Source organism: Budorcas taxicolor, chromosome 12 (genome assembly GCF_023091745.1).
Source record: "Budorcas taxicolor isolate Tak-1 chromosome 12, Takin1.1, whole genome shotgun sequence".
In the NCBI taxonomy this organism is placed as follows: Eukaryota; Metazoa; Chordata; class Mammalia; order Artiodactyla; family Bovidae; genus Budorcas; species Budorcas taxicolor.
Genome location: NC_068921.1, coordinates 25,261,747 through 25,278,398, shown reverse-complemented (window position 1 = coordinate 25,278,398; position 16,652 = coordinate 25,261,747). Strand labels below are relative to the sequence as shown.

Genomic DNA, 16,652 nt, shown 5'->3' with positions numbered 1-16,652 from the left:
AGAATTCTTTTCATTTAGGATCACAGTTTTTGTTTAGCTTACATACTGACAATTCTGACAAGCACCTTAAAAAAAAATCCACAATTAGTGCAAAAAGAGGAAACATTTTAAGTCATTCCTTCCCAGTACACACAGAACTAAGGTTACTAACTGCCAATTTTATGTATATGTGAATATATATAATTTCCTACTTCATTTTCTGAAAGACAGCAAATACAAAAATAGTTTAACAATAGGTTTAATGAGGTTTAAGCACATCTATTATTAGTCTTATTTTAACTGCAAAAATATTTTAGCCACATTTAGAAAAAAATAAGTTCACAGAGAATGTTAACTATATTTCTAAAGATCAGATGCAAGAATACCGATTCTTTTCCACAGAAGTAGAATACATGACATAAAGCTTATGTAGTAGTCACTTTGTAGGAATGAATACATTTTTAAAATCCTGGTTAGCCTGTGAAGATTACCACATTAGCATATTTAACAAAACTGCATCCGTCTGTAAGGCTTTGGTATAGGCAATGCACAGCACCTCCATCACTTATCTTTCTTCTTTGCCCCGTTCTCCTCTGGTCCCTCTTTCTGCTCATCTTTCTCCCCTTTCAGGTTTGCACTTGCTCCTCCTCCTGGATTTTCCCCCTTAGAATTATCAATGATTTTATAGTCCTCGAGCAGTGTGTGTCCCGTTTGTTTTGCAGTTTTCTTCACCATTGCTTTGATGCCAATGTTGTCAATATTATAGGCAGTTACACCAACATTGATGGCAGAATCTACTGCGTTGTGCGTAGCTTCTCCTGCAGTATGTCCATATCTTTAAAAGAAAGATTAGAGAAAGCACAACAAAATTACAAATATAAATCAAAGTCTTCTGAATTACCGTTAAACAGGTCACGTGATTCGTATGTTATCCTTGGAAGCAAAATCAAAGATTATGTTTCAATTTGATTAATAACATAAAACAGTAAAAAATAAAATCACACTGTGCCAACACTATTTTCTCCCTCAGTAAAAATAATATGAAAATAAACTGAGGCTGAGATTAATGCAATGAAGACTGTTTATGCTGAAGAACAGAATGTAAATTTTAATAAAGGTTGTTAATCAGACATTATTTCCTTTTTTGTCTCTTTCTGGAAATATAAATTTTAACTGAAACAACCATCAGTTCAGTTCAGTTGCTCAGTCGTGTCTGACGCTTTGCGACCCCATGAATCGCAGCACACCAGGCCTCCCTGTCCATCACCAACTCCCAGAGTTCACTCAAACTCATGTCCATCCAGTCAGTGATACCATCCAGCCATCTCATCCTCTGTCATCCCCTTCTCCTCCTGCCCTCAATCTTTCCCAGCATCAGGGTGTTTTCCAACGAGTCAACTCTTTGCATGAGGAGGCCAAAGTACTGGAGTTTCAGCTTTAGCATCAGTCCTCCCAGTGAAAACCCAGGACTGATCTCCTTTAGGATGGACTGGTTGGATCTCCTTGCAGTCCAAGGGACTCTCAAGAGTCTTCTTCACCACCACAGTTCAGAAGCATCAATTCTTTGGCACTCAGCTTTCTTCACAGTCCAACTCTCACATTCAAACATGACCACTGGAAAAACCATAGCCTTGACTAGACAGACCTCTGTTGGCAAAGTAATATCTCTGCTTTTGAATATGTTATTTAGGTTGGTCATAACTTTCCAAGGAGTAAGCGTCTTTTAATTTTATGGCTGCAGTCACCATCTGCAGTGATTTTGGAGCCCAAAAAAATAAAGTCTGACACTGTTTCCACTGTTTCCCCATCTATCTGCCATGAAGTGATGGGACCAGATGCCATGATCTTCGTTTTCTGAATGCTGAGCTTTAAGCCAACTTTTTCACCCTCCTCTTTCACTTTCATCAAGAGGCTTTTTAGTTCCTCTTCACTTTCTGCCATAAGGGTGGTGTCATCTGCATATCTGAGGTTATTGATATTTCTCCTGGCAATCTTAATTGCAGCTTGTGCTTCTGCCAGCCCAAAGTCTCTCATGATGCACTCTGCATAGAAGTTAAATAAGCAGGGTGACAACATACAGCCTTGACGTACTCCTTTTCCTATTTGGAACCAGTCTGTTGTTCCATGTCCAGTTCTAACTGTTGCTTCCTGACCTGCATACAGATTTCTCAAGAGGCAGGTCAGGTGGTCTGGTATTCCCATCTCTTTCAGAATTTTCCAGTTTATTGTGATCCACACAGTCAAAGGCTTTGGCATAGTCAATAAAGCAGAAATAGATGTTTTTCTGGAACTCTCTTGCTTTTTCCATGATCCAGCAGACGTTGGCAATTTGATCTCTGGTTCCTCTGCCTTTTCTAAAACCAGCTTGAACATCAGGAAGTCCACAGTTCACATATTGCTGAAGCCTGGCTTGGAGAATTTTGAGCATTACTTTACAAGCATGTGAGATGAGTGCAATTGTGCAGTAGTTTGAGCATTCTTTGGCATTGCCTTTCTTTGGGATTGGAATGAAAACTGACCTTTTCCAGTCCTGTGGCCACCGCTGAGTTTTCCAAATTTGCTGGCATATTGACTGTAGCACTTTCACAGCATCATCTTTCAGGATTTGAAATAGCTCCACTGGAATTCCATCACCTCCACTAGCTTTGTTCATAGTGATGCTTTCTAAGGCCCACTTGACTTCACATTCCAGGATGTCTGGCTCTAGGTGAGTGATCACACCATCGTGATTATCTGGGTCGTGAAGATCTTTTTTGTAGAGTTCTTCTGTGTATTCTTGCCACTTCTTCTTAGTATCTTCTGCTTCTGTTAGGTCCATACCATTTCTGTCCTTTATCGAGCCCATCTTAGCATGAAATGTTCCCTTGGTGTCTCTAATTTTCTTGAAGTGATCTCTAGTCTTTCCCACTCTATTATTTTCCTCCATTTCCTTCCATTGATCGCTGTGGAAGGACTTCTCATCTCTCCTTGCTATTCTTTGGAACTCTGCATTCATATGCTTGTATCTCCTTTTCTCCCTTGCTCTTGGCTTCCCTTCTTTTCACAGCTATTTGTAAAGCCTCCTCAGACAGCCATTTTGCTTTTTTGCATTTCTTTTCCATGGGGATGGTCTTGATCCCTGTCTCCTTTACAATGTCATGAACCTCTGTCCATAGTTCATCAGGCACTCTGTCTATCAGATCTAGTCCCTTAAATCTATTTCTCACTTCCACTGTATAATCATAAGGGATTTGATTTTGGTCATACCTGAATGGTCTAGTGGTTTCCCTACTTTCTTCAATTTAAGTCTGAATTTGGCAATAAGGAGTTCATGATCTGAGCCACAGTCAGCTCCTGGTCTTACAACTATAGGTCACTATAAATGGTTTTGAGTTCTAACTTACTAGATTCTAGTTAAGCCTTTCAAACTACTGGAATCTGAGTTTGTCTCTAAACAGGTTCTACAACTTTCTCTCACTCCACTCCACCTCACTGCAGACTCACTGGCCTTCCTGCTGTTCTTTGAACCCACCAAGCACACATGTAGTGGCCCTATGACCTTTGTACTGGCTGGTATCCAGGTAGACTATTCTCTTCCCAGGTATTCACATGGCTAACTACCTCACCTTCTTCAAGTCAGCTATAATCCTCTTAGCATTTAATCTATTTTAATTGCCTCATCCCACAGCCAATCAATCCTCCCTTAACAGCTCTTTCCTCTCTAACTTAATGCCTGTTTCTTCTACAGAACTGACTCACTGGAAAAGACCCTGATGCTGCAAAAGATTGAAGGTAGGAGAAGGGGATGACAGAGAATGAAATGGCTGGATGGCATCACCGACTCAATGAACAGGAGTTCTGAGCAAGCTCTGCAAGCTGCTGATGGACAGGGAAAACTGGCATGCTACAGTCACAAAGAGTCGGACATGACTGAGCGACTGAACTGACAACTACAGAACAACTTTCTAAACAACAAAACAAAAACGCCCACTGTTTTTCTTTTGCGTGTTTGTCCCACTAGAATATAAACCCCATTATAAAAGGATCTCTTTGCTTTATTCATTAATGTATCTTAAGTACTTAGAACAGTGTCTAATACCTAATAGGTGTTGAATGAATAAAATAAGTGAGCCCTGCCCTAGCCATCTAAGAGTTTCCTGGGTTCTCAAGTAGAGCAAAGGACTTAGGAAATTGTAAAACATCACACAAAGCAGTTATTCCTGACCATAATCAATACAATTGATGGTGTTTAATACCATTTCCATAAGAAAATACAACTTGAGGTGTATACAAGGACACTAAACCTTACTCTACTTTCTGTTTTACTCTTTACCTTTTTCTAAGTACCAGGCTTTAAAACCTTTTCCGGTCCATCAGTTCAGTTCAGTTCAGTCACTCAGTCATGTCCAACTCTTTGTGACCCCATGAATCGCAGCACGCCAGGCCTCCCTGTCCATCACCAACTCCCGGAGTTCACTCAGACTCACGTCTATCGAGTCAGTGATGCCATCCAGCCATCTCATCCTCTGTCGTCCCCTTCTCCTCCTGCCCTCAATCCCTCCCAGCATCAGTCTTTTCCAATGAGTCAACTCTTTGCATGAGGTGGCCAAAGTATTGGAGTTTCAGCTTTAGCATCATTCCTTCCAAAGAAATCCCAGGGCTGATCTCCTTCAGAACGGACTGGTTGGATCCCCTTGCAGTCCAGGGATCCTGTCCACAGGTTTCCCCAAATAGAGGACTGCTTAAACAACAAACTAAACAAAAAGGCAAAATTTTACAGTCTTTTTTCCAGAACATACTGAAGTTTCCTAGATGCTTTGTGACCAGTATCTGGACATTTTTTCTTATACTGGATCAGACCTCCAAATTAACAAGTCCTCTATTACTACTAGCCTGGCCTTCTGTGGTTTGTGACCCTATTGGTTTATTCATGTTTTCTGTTTTATTCCAACTTCAGTGCTAAAAATACGCTATAATCTTATAATTCTTCTGAATATTTCATTCAGAATGTTAATCAGAACCAGAGCACAGCAGAGCCTACAATCTGTCAAACCTTATGTCTATACCACTCTTGATTGTGGCTTTCGCAACAGTCACCCAATGGAAAAGCTCCTGACTGCTTTCTGCCAGTCCATGCTGCTTTGCAACCCCTCGTAATTCCACAGAATTGTTGATGTTGCAAAACACATGGGGCCTTCTCACACTCAATTAAGTCTCAGTCACAAATACAGTCATCACGTGGCAATGGCTCAGGCTCAATGAGAAGAAAGGGGCGGAGGCAGTTTCGGCACTGGAAGGGTGCCCAAAACTCTTGGTTGAGCAGGTCCCTCTCAGGGCTTCTCTCTCCAGGCCTGGGTTAACTGCAGTCAAGTGACATGATGACTGAAGAATGTGGCCATGTTAGTGTTTGGAGAAAACTACTAAACTGGGAGTCAGAAAATTAAGATTCTAATATCAAATGGGCCAACAATTAGCCATGTGACCCAGGTGAAGTCCCCACCTCTTTGTACCTCATAAAATTTCCTCTCCTTTATCTTATATGTATGTGAAAGCACTTTGAAAATTCCATAGGACTAAAGATATTTTTAAAGACCCTAAGAACAGTTTTTCAGAAGTTGTGTTTATTTTTTAAATATCTCCTCACTCATCACCTCTGCTTCTCAACATGCCCAGGAGCCAGGATTCCTGGCAGACATCCCTTTCTCCTCTCTTGCCTTAATAACTGTTCAGTTCTTTTCTTTATTCAGACTCAAACTACATTGTTAAAGACTCCTAGAAAGCCTATCTCTGGCCAAAAAAAAAAAAAAGCTTATTTTTTATTCTTCCTTTTAAAAAAGTTAACTATAATTAGCTAATTGAATTACATTTTATATACTGAATACTACCAATTTAACAAAAATAAAAAATGAATATGAAGAATGCTCTAAATAAGTCAATGGGATTCAGATGTCAATTTGAATGAGACTTTTCAGGAATTTTTCCAGTGTATTTAGTAACATATAGCAAAATAGCACCCTGGCAGTGATTCCAGATTTTACTCATTATAGCAAAATATCATCACAACTTTCTAATAAATCTGCCTAAAATTCAATTTACATGCAACCTTCAAAATTATTCTTAAAAATGTTAACCTTAAATATTTAAAACAGAAATATCTTCTTAATAGTTCTCAAATACAGATGGGTTACAAGCAACCTTATAGGTGAAGCTAAGGAGTTTAAACTTTATCTTGAAATCAGTAGGAACGGTATGACGAAATCTGCATTTCAGATGGATCTATCACAGGTTGCATTGTGAACTGTAAGGGTTTAAGACTGAGGAACCAGTTAGGAAACAAGTTTTGAGCTGGATGAAAAATGATGAAAATCTATTCTAAGGTAATGTTAATGAGGCTGGAGCTAAAGGAATTAAAAAAAAAAAAGACTTGTGGACTGAATGGCTGCAGTGGTATGCAGTTGGGATGTATGAGCCTGTAGATTAAAAGTTAAGAGGAAATATAGATCTAAGAGTTGCTGAGATATAGGTGATAATTGTGGCCATGGGGTGGGGGGGGGGGGGGAGGGGGTAGTGATGGTGTGTGTGTGTGTGTGATATCCACAAAGAGCAGAAAAGGGAGTACAGAGTAAAACCATAGGTAGACAGAACCAATATTTAAGAAATGAGTGTGGAAGACAACCACCCTAAGAAGTATCTGTAAGACAAAACTGAAAGGTGGGAAATGACAATACTGTTAGGAGATGTGTAGACAGCTGACCCACTAGTCTCAGTAAGTATTAAATCTTGGATAAAAATCAATCAGGAAGAAAGGCTACAGTAAGCATGTGATTTGACTTTATCCACACACACACACAAACACCTGTGGAAAAAATCTCAAGACGTACGAAAGAACACATCTTTCAACCTACAGGTAACTCAAAATGTAAGGCTAACATGGCACACATCAAAATCTGAAGCCAAAATGATAAGACAGAATTAATGATGAGTCAAAGTCAAAATCAACAAAGTACAATTAAGCCAGAATAAATGTAAAGTTTTTATTTAGGTACAAACATCAACTATCTAAAAATAAGGCAAAGGTTCAGATTGTAAAGCAATTCTAATTCAGTTAAGAAAAACAAGTTTGATATGGGTCAATAAAGTAACAGCTACTATAAAGACATACCCTTTGTCTTCTATTCCATATTTATCACATGCTAAATATGATCAAAACAAGGGAGACAACCCCACTGTATTCAAGCTGGTTACGATACCTCTAGAATATTAGATTCAACTCTGGGTTCCATATTTTGAGAACAACATTCATGAAGGAAAGATCTGGAAACCATACTATATATGGAATTGTTAAACTGGGAGTATTTAGTAGAAAAGAAAAAATAAGCGAAAGACATAATGATATTTAAATATTTATACAGTTACCATATTGAAAAGACAAGACTGATCCTACACAACTCCTGAGTAGATGTGATATAGAGTTTTATGTATAATATGACATCTGCTAAAGGGGATACCCTCAAATGGATTTGAATTTGTCCCTTCACCCAGTGAAAATTTAAGGGAAACTTTAATTAAAATTTACTAAATAAATCAGTTAAATATTACACCTTGAAAGAGTTAATTTGCTACAGGAAAATATTTTTACTAAGCTTATTCTTCACAAATATATGTTCTAAGATAAAATATTACTGAAGGGGAAACAAAAATGTACCTAACTTACTAAAGTTATATTATTTTCCTCTAAACAATTTAAAGTGGAAAAAAGGAACTTAAAGGTGAAAGTTAGAAGCTATGTAGAAGAGTGATGAATTATTTAATAGATACTATACTGCAATTAGGTATAGTAGATTTAAAGTTACTCAATTGCTTTTTCCTTATTCCTGTAGGTCTTCTTGCTCCTAAATTTATATAACGAATGTAGTAATATAACTGACAAAAAATAAAGTCTTAACAAATTTTTCTTATACATTTACCTCAAAAAATTAGTAGGAGTGTATTTAATTATATAGGTCACTAGGTTGGAGAAGGCAATGGCACCCCACTCCAGTACTCTTGCCTGGAAAACCCCATGGACAGAGGAGCCTGGTGGGCTGCAGTCCATGGGGTCGCTAAGAGTCGGACACGACTGAGTGACTTCACTTTCACTTTTCACTTTCATGCATTGGAGAAGGAAATGGCAACCTACTCCAGTGTTTTTGCCTGGAGAATCCCAGAGACAAGGGAGCCTGGTGGGCTGCCTTCTACGGGGTCACACAGAGTTGGACACGACTGAAGCAACTTAGCAGCAGTAGCAGCAGGTCATTAGGTAAGTCATTCATAATGAATGAACACAGTCCTGAATCAGAATCAAAACCATAAAAGGCATGGAGAATATACTTATCTAATAGAACCTGCCTTTAAATATACCTAAATTTTTTAAAAAAGTAATTCTTTGTATTTGTTTATAAGAAACCTGATATGGAAATTTATGTAACATATTTTTCTCCTAGGCATAGTGTAAATAATTAATGCAGACTTGAAACAACTACTTGGGAAAGTAATTTCTCATAGGCAATAAGAATACACATGTTCAAAAAATATTAAGTTTTCTTCATTATACCATCATCAGTTGGATTAGAGTAGAAAAATACAAATGTTCCATGTATCAAATAGCTTTCATAGTGTAAACAGGTATAAATTCATAAATGTAAACAAATATAAATTTATGTCAATTATGGAGAGCTAAACTAAATGGCAGAACTAGATTTTCCAATTCTTCAGTGATAAATATGACTGAATTATTACTGGCTTAATACCGGCAGTTTCTTCTCCTAAAAGGCAATTTGTACTTCTGGGCAAGATTATTCTTAAGTGAGAACACAGTATTACTTGGACAAAACCTGTTATTTCCCACTGTCCCTCCCATCTGTCCAAGTTTTCTAATTAAGTTACTGCTAACACTAAGGTATCCTGATAATTGGAAATACAAATCTAATTAACTAAATCCTCACCTGCTTCTTTTCTGAAAAAAAGAACTGAATCTTTGGAGGAAAGGATAAAACTAGCAATATACACCATAACAGAAATAAATTAGCTCCAAACCACAGTAAAAATACTCTAATATCACATTAAGTTCTCCTCACTAAGGACAAGAAATACAAAATCTACACCAAAACCTTGTACTTCCTAGTTAGGTGAATTTCAAACTTTTTAAAAGACTCAACTTAATTCAAGTACTTAGGTACATTTTTTTTTTTTTTAAGGAGTAGGAAATGGACAAATCCAATAAAGCAATTCCTACTTACTCATGTGACCACCTACTTAGCCATGCTAGCACATAATAATCTAAAAATAATCCACTTTTGGTCTAAAAGACACCTGTGAGTTTCTCCTTCACTTGCAACAAAAAAAGAAGCCATTTTTCTAATGATGACTAACCCATTAAAAGTAACCTAAAAGGCATAACAAAAAGAGTATTATATTAGAGGTCAATGCCCAAGAGTGGCAAGAAGTCAGCTGGGAGACTTGGATTTTACATTTCCATCAAAATTTCAGATCTACTCTGCATCTGCTTTTCCAAATCCTCTGGTAAAACTGACCCTCCTTGATGACATGCCATGCTACTTTTACTCAAAGGTATGTTTGCCCTGGACTGAGCAGACCAAACCAACTTAGGCTGGAAATTAAGTTAGTAATTTACTAGTTAGCTAATTTACTATGATGGGAGGGAGTCTAAACATACTGATGTAGTGCTGGAAAAGAATTCCAGATACTAAACTCACACAGATATCCCATCAAGGAGAGCGGTGGCCCAGCACTGTTCCCTGACACTGCATGACAAAGACCTGGCTTACATCTCAGCTCTACCACTTATTAGGGTGCAATTCTTAATCAGGTGTTTAATGCTCTATGGTTTTGGTTTCTTCATTTATAAAATGGAGATAACAGCATTAAAAATTAAACACTACATATGGAAAGCACTGAATACACAATGTCTGATGCAGAAGTATGAACTCGAATGCTGTCAGTGAGTAAATAATTAACACATAACCAACAGCTGAGAACACGATTAATTTTTGCTTCTAAATAAACATTAACTATTAAGATCTAAACAAACTCAAAGTTAAAAAAAGCAACTCAAGTCCTTCATACTAAATTTGAGTTTAGCCTTCTAGTACTTATAAAGACAGAATAAAAAGCTAAAATCCTGTTTTTAAGTCTCATCTTTAATACCACTTATCAGATGAACTTGGATAAATAATTCAGTTCTATGTTTGTTCATTTCTTAATGGCATGTCATACCATCTGTCTGTTCCAATACCTATGCACAGTGGTACATTCAAATAAGATGTGAAAATTTAATATTCTTTGTATATAGAAGGGGCTAGTACTAACAAAGTGTAATACTTTAAATATAATTCAACTTTTCCCCACCAAAATCACAGATAAGAACATGAAGGCATATAGAAACTCCAGGCATTAAAAATAATGTGAATCTATTCTTTCCATTGATGATGAACAAATACAACAATTAGTAATACAAGGCAAAGTCACAGTAATACTATTGATTTCTAGAATCTTTATTCTTCTATTTAGAAATAGCAAGTAAAAAAAAACTGTTTTATCAGATATTTAATAAAAAAATAGCTATACAATCATTTTATTTATCCCCAGAGTTTAACAAATGCTATGAGATCTCATTATTAAAATGATAAAATTCAACTTACTTGTATCTGACAGTTTGTACAGTTTCTGCTGAAACATTGTTAACAATGCATTTAGCTGCACATTCCAATCCTTGCCAGACAGTTGAGAATCCTGAAAATACATTCAAAAGTAAGTAAAACCAACCCTTGGCAAACAGACCTTCCTAAGTTTTCAGAGTTTTATGTTACCTTGAACACTACTTGCTGCTACAACCATAGCGCCATCCAGGGTAGATTTTCCATTTCGGTCTTTTTTAAGAGATTCTGGAACAAGTTTGCTTCCGTGCTTCTTGACGTGTGGAGCTAATTCCTTTCCAACACAATTTGCCACAGTACAAACTCCATCAACTAATATAACCATTTAAAAGAAAAAAAAACTTAGAAAAACATGTATTTTCCCCTTGATTTTACCATTCTCACTAAGCAAAATTCTTTCATGAATATCTAAAGTTGTTTCATTGTATAATGTTACCATTCCTATTTTAAAAGGATGAAAACAAGGCTGGTTATTTTTTTAAACAAAGGCTATTGTTTGGTTTAAGGATGTGTTTGCAGAGCTTCAGTTCAGTTCAGTTCAGTCGCTCAGTCCTGTCTGACTCTGCGAGCCCATGAATCACAGCATACCAGGCCTCCCTGTCCATCACCAACTCTGCGTCTTAAATATAATGTTTCATCACTTTGCTTAGAAGAGAATCATTCACCTTTTCTATTTGCAATGCAAGACTGGTAGATCCAACTATCATGTTTTCCAGCTAAGCGAATTTGTACTTTTTCTCCCTATCAGCAAATACTCAACTGAAATAGTAATAAAGTATTTAAGTGTACATAAAAGTAAACACACCAAAAATCTGATTCAAATGCAGTGACTTGTCCTTCAAAGCATGTGTCATACTCCAGGATGGTAAATACACTTGGCAAATACATTCCCTTTCAAAGGCACAGATGCTCTGCTCTCCAACCCATCAAAGTAACCTTTAACCAGTGCTTCTCAAGCTTTAATAAGCAAGTAAGAATCACTGAGACAGCTTGTGAACTGGAAATACCCAATCAGTAGGTGTGTCAGTGCCTGACGTACTTCTAAGACTGTCAGGTGGGTGCTGCTGATCTACAGATCCCACCATAAGTAGCAATGTAAAACTGCTTTGTGCGAATTCTTTACCCTCAAAGTTAAACCATCTAAATGAGATTAGATTAATCTGGACTAAAAGAAGATTTTTAGTTTAAGTAAAAAGTAGTAAAGGAATCTAAAGTCACTTTACCCAGAAACTGACTGACTTTGGCTGCTCCTCCAGTCGCCTGCTTTGCCATGTAAAGTCCCTTGGTCACAGCTGGACTAACTTCCACAGGCTTTTCTTCTGGTTGAATCCGTTCTCGAAGTTTAGATGCTCCTTTCTGGATGGCTTTGCCAGTAAACTCAGCACCTTTGACCAAACCCCAACTCACCCAGGAAGCACCTTTTAAAGGGAAAAATAACTGGATAAAATTAGGACTGATCATCTGGGTTCGATCCCTGGGTTGGGAAGATCCCCTGGAGAAGGAAAAGGCTACCCGCTCGAGTTTTCTGGCCTTGAGAATTCCGTGGACTGTGCAGTCCATGGGGTCACAAAGAGTTGGACACAACTGAGTGACTTTCAATTTCATACTTTCATTGTATACATTTAATACCTATACCAAGATTAAGAGGGGATTTCCAAGGGGAAAGGAAAATAACTGATTTTATGTTTAGGGTTATTCTGAAAGCTTCGGATTTCTTGAAGCTTTTCACTACCAATTCTCCCAAGAGTAAAAAAAGAGAAAAATAAACCAAGAAGAACTTACACCAATATGACAAAAGGTAACATTCTAAGAGATAAGTTCTATTTTTAAGTATTTATAAACTGATCATTTAAAACCAGAAGATAAAACAATATCTTTCCAAGTATTCTCTAATGGGACCCACCCAAAAGCTTCACATCATAAGCAAAAAAAGTTATCATTACTGTAATACCTGACAAAATGTTGTGAGCCACTTTCTCACTCCATTCAGGTAACTCCTTTGCTTTTTCTTCTGAAACTGGCTCGCAGCGTACAATGTGACTCAGATTAACTTCTTCACTTGAAGTACCTTTGGTCTAAATGGTAAAAATGTTTCAAGAAGTGAAAATAATAAAAACTAAGATGAAGGAAAACCATAAGCATTTTGCAATAAAATACTAAGCCAATAAATACTAATGAATCAAAGTATTTCCAGCCAACCTAATTACTAGTACATTTTAGTACATAAAACACAATACCCATAACCACCATGAAGCTGAAAACTTTTCTGGTCTTAGGTTAGGTCCCACTGGTAAGTAAGATTTAAATACCAACATACCTCCAATACAGCATTTATCAGATTATATTTAAATTGACTTTTTTCTTTCCTTGACTAGACCGAGTTCCTTCAGAGGGCTATCATTCCCCTAAATACCCATACTCATACAGTCCTCAGTAAGGTTAAAAGATGTGTTAAATAACTCAATCAGTAATGAAGAATGCATCCAAATGAACTAGTTTTGACAGAATTCAAGTAAAAGCAAATAAAAATACATAAACACAGAATCTGCCATTCCATTTGAATGGAAACAGGAAACACAGAAATACTTGCTAATTCAATGGCTAGGGCCAACACTCAAAATGTCAAAGCTAAATTTATTTTTTCATTATAAATACTTAGCAGTAGGCTAACTCAGACCTCATAATATTATAAAACAACTTGAAACTCAAAATTTTACCCAACAGAAATATAACCTGATTTAAAATATAAAACATTAAAAACAAAAACTCCTACATGTGGGGAAAAGCTACTCATAAATAAAACCTAAAGACAAAATGAACAAAATACTTGCAAGTTCTATCTTTGACAATGGGCCAATGTCCATAATATATAAAGAGTTCTTAGAAATTGAGAAGGACTGGTAACCCAGTAATAAAAATGGACATGCCTAGACATCACAGAGGGAGAAGGCAATGGCACCCCACTCCAGCACTCTTGCCTGGAAAATCCCATGGATGGAGGAGCCTGGTGAGCTATAGTCCATGGGGTCGCTAAGAGTCAGACATGACTGAGAGACTTCACTTTCACTTTTCACTTTCATGCACTGGAGAAGGAAATGGCAACCCACTCCAGTATTCTTGCCTGGAGAATCCCAGGGACGGGGAGCCTGGTGGGCTGCTGTCTATGGGGTCGCACAGAGTCAGACACGACTGAAGCAACTTAGCAGCAGCAGCAGCAGACATCACAGAGAAAGGATATGACTAGACACCACACAGAAAACAAAACTCAAACTACCCTTATACCTCTGCTCAACTTTACTCACAAAAAGAGCAATGCAAATTAATATATTCCAGTATATTTCTCTCATCATTGCACTGCCAAAATACAGAAAGAGCAACCATCCACTCTGCTAGCAGCCTGTGGGGAGACAGGTGTTCATTTACCCCGGTAGCATCTGAACTGTGTAATCCTTAGGAAGGGTAATGCAGCAAGATCTATCAAAATCACAAATGCATTTATCTGTTGACAAAGTAACCCCACCTCTAAGAAATTGATGAATTACCTACAGATGTATGAATCAATAGCTCTACAAAGTTATTCACTGATGCACTGTTTGTAATAGCAAACAACCACATCAAATACCTCTCAATAAGAGGCTGATTAAATAAACTGTGATCTATTCATACAATGAAATACAATGTAAAAAAGACCGAGGAAGTTCTAGGACACTCTATATGATGCCACCTTTTGTATAAGGAAGAGAGAGAAATAATAACAGATTTTGTTTGCTTTTATCTACCTCAAAAAACCCAGAAAAGAAACAGAAGACACTAATAAAATTACCTACAATGGCAGAAGGAAGGTGTAGAAAGGGATGAAGGTGGAAGTAAAGCTTTTCAAAGGTATCTACCATCTTATGTAATTTGATTTTTTTAAATCAAAGAATTAAATTTTAAAAAATGAACTTCTAACTTCCATTTTGAATGCCCATGTCCTCATAAAGCTGGTCTAAGATGCTCAGCATAACCCATAGTGACAGTTGGTGTGTGAAAGTACAATATTCATGTGACATTCATTAATTCCAAAGACAATTACCAAGCACTTATGCGTTACAACAATGAACAGTGCCAAATTGTTTACAATTCAATACTCACACAACGGTACTTTCCTTCCTCATAGGTTTGCTTACTTCACCTCAGGACTCATCTCAGCCATAATGCCCTCCAGGAGGAGCCTCCTCAATTGCTTCCCACACCACACATCTTCTTGGAAGGTACAACTGAGCCTTCTACACAACTTGTGTACTTTCATCTAACCATCACGTTGGGTAGAAATTCTCTCTTTGCTAATCTATCCTCCCCACTAGATGGTAAATATTTGAGATGAGGAATTTCAACTTTTTTCTATTATGCTCAGTTTTCTCAGTTCAGTTCAGTCGCTCAGTCATGTCCGACTCTTTGCTACCGCATGAATCGCAGCACACCAGGTCTCCCTGTCCATCGCCAACTCCTGGAGTTCACCCAAACTCATGTGCATTGAGTCGGTGATGCCATCCAGCCATCTCATCCTCTGTCGTCTCCTTCTCCTCCTGCTCCCAACCCCTCCCAGCAGCTTTCTAGCACTCAATAAATACTTACTGACCTCTAATCCAAATTCAACATTTGGCAAATGACATAGAATCTAAGAAATGAATGAAAAAAATGCTAAATATATATTTTTTAAAGCCCATTTTCTCTGTTCTGCTGACTACATGAAGAAATAAGGAACTGAATAAAAATGGCAATATAAGGAAAAGTATACCTAGACCCAAGATCTTGGTGTATATAGGAAGGTAGAAGATAATACAAAACAAAAAAGCATATTCATCATTAATGTGAATATAAAAATCTTTCCAATAGTTGAAAAAGATGTATCCTCCAAACACAGACTATCGTTTAAGACAGTTTAAATGAATACTTGGAAAGGGAAACATTAACACTGATTCTAATGACTTGACCACTCCGTTACCTGCAAGTTGCTCTGCTTTAGTAAATGGGGATCTTATAAATAATTTAAACTGGTGAAAGGTACCTTTAGGCTAGAACACACCCTCATACCTTGTTGATTTTTCACTTTACTTACCTTTTTCCCTCGTTTTCCCTTATGACGCACATCTTTATTGCCCGGGTCCAGCTGTCTCAAGTCAGTGCCACTGGCTTCCTTCAACTGGTCAGAGGCAGATCCTGATCCTCCAGGAATCTGGAATTCATTTTCTCCTTCTGCCCGGTCCCAGTTGGTCTAGGAATAAAGGACTCAGTTTAGTTCAAATTCACATTTCTTCTAAGCTATGGTATACATCATGCTGCAGTAATATACTTATTCAAATGACAGTGTTTTACAACTACTTTTGCTAGTCTTTCTCTATATTTTTATCTCATCACCAAATCTCAAACCTTTTTGAGTTCTCTGGTTCACAGGACAGGGCCTAAAGTAAATTTCAAAAGACAAGAAGGTATGCGAGATAAACTTATAGCAGTTGCTGGTATAAGTGATCACAAAATCAGATGCAGACACATTTGAATTTAGTTAAATAATAAGTAAGTTTTAGGAAACACATATAGGACTAAATGAGTTTAAAGGAACTCATATCCGGTTTAATTATTCTGCATTGTTGGAAGGCTGCTTTTGTTTTTTTCACTTCTGCACTCAACACTGAAGGTAATCTACTTACATACACTTTGCTGAATGAATGCTTAAGAGTAAAGACAAGTCAAAAGTATAGCGAGTAACTAAGCTATTTTTTTACTGTTGGGAGTTCTAGGACAATACAGAAAACTAAAAATAACATGCAACTGAAAAATAAAACTGAACAGAGGACATAAACAACTAAACTAAAGGTCAGTTTAATTTCTTGCCTAGAGCTTGGTAATACAAGTCAAATGAATGTAGGGGTGAAGAGTAACAGCTCCATAAAAAGTCTGGATCACTTAAGAATGTCACTGTCTTCAGCTAGAAAACAG

General features: G+C 37.3%; 1 protein-coding gene across 2 annotated transcripts in view; it reads right to left on the bottom strand.

The window, feature by feature from the left end:
- Positions 1 to 222: 222 nt before the first annotated feature.
- The window catches only part of SPART (spartin), a 35,465-nt gene continuing 19,035 nt past the window's right edge, over positions 223 to 16,652 (bottom strand). For both annotated transcript variants that reach the window (XM_052650134.1, XM_052650133.1), the window contains exons 4-9: positions 15,775 to 15,930; positions 12,625 to 12,748; positions 11,897 to 12,091; positions 10,827 to 10,985; positions 10,659 to 10,749; positions 223 to 814 (exon numbers count right to left, since the gene is read on the bottom strand). In XM_052650134.1, coding sequence (XP_052506094.1) covers positions 541 to 814; positions 10,659 to 10,749; positions 10,827 to 10,985; positions 11,897 to 12,091; positions 12,625 to 12,748; positions 15,775 to 15,930 — 999 coding nt within the window. In that variant the 3' untranslated portion in view covers positions 223 to 540. The remainder of the gene's footprint in view (positions 815 to 10,658; positions 10,750 to 10,826; positions 10,986 to 11,896; positions 12,092 to 12,624; positions 12,749 to 15,774; positions 15,931 to 16,652) is intronic.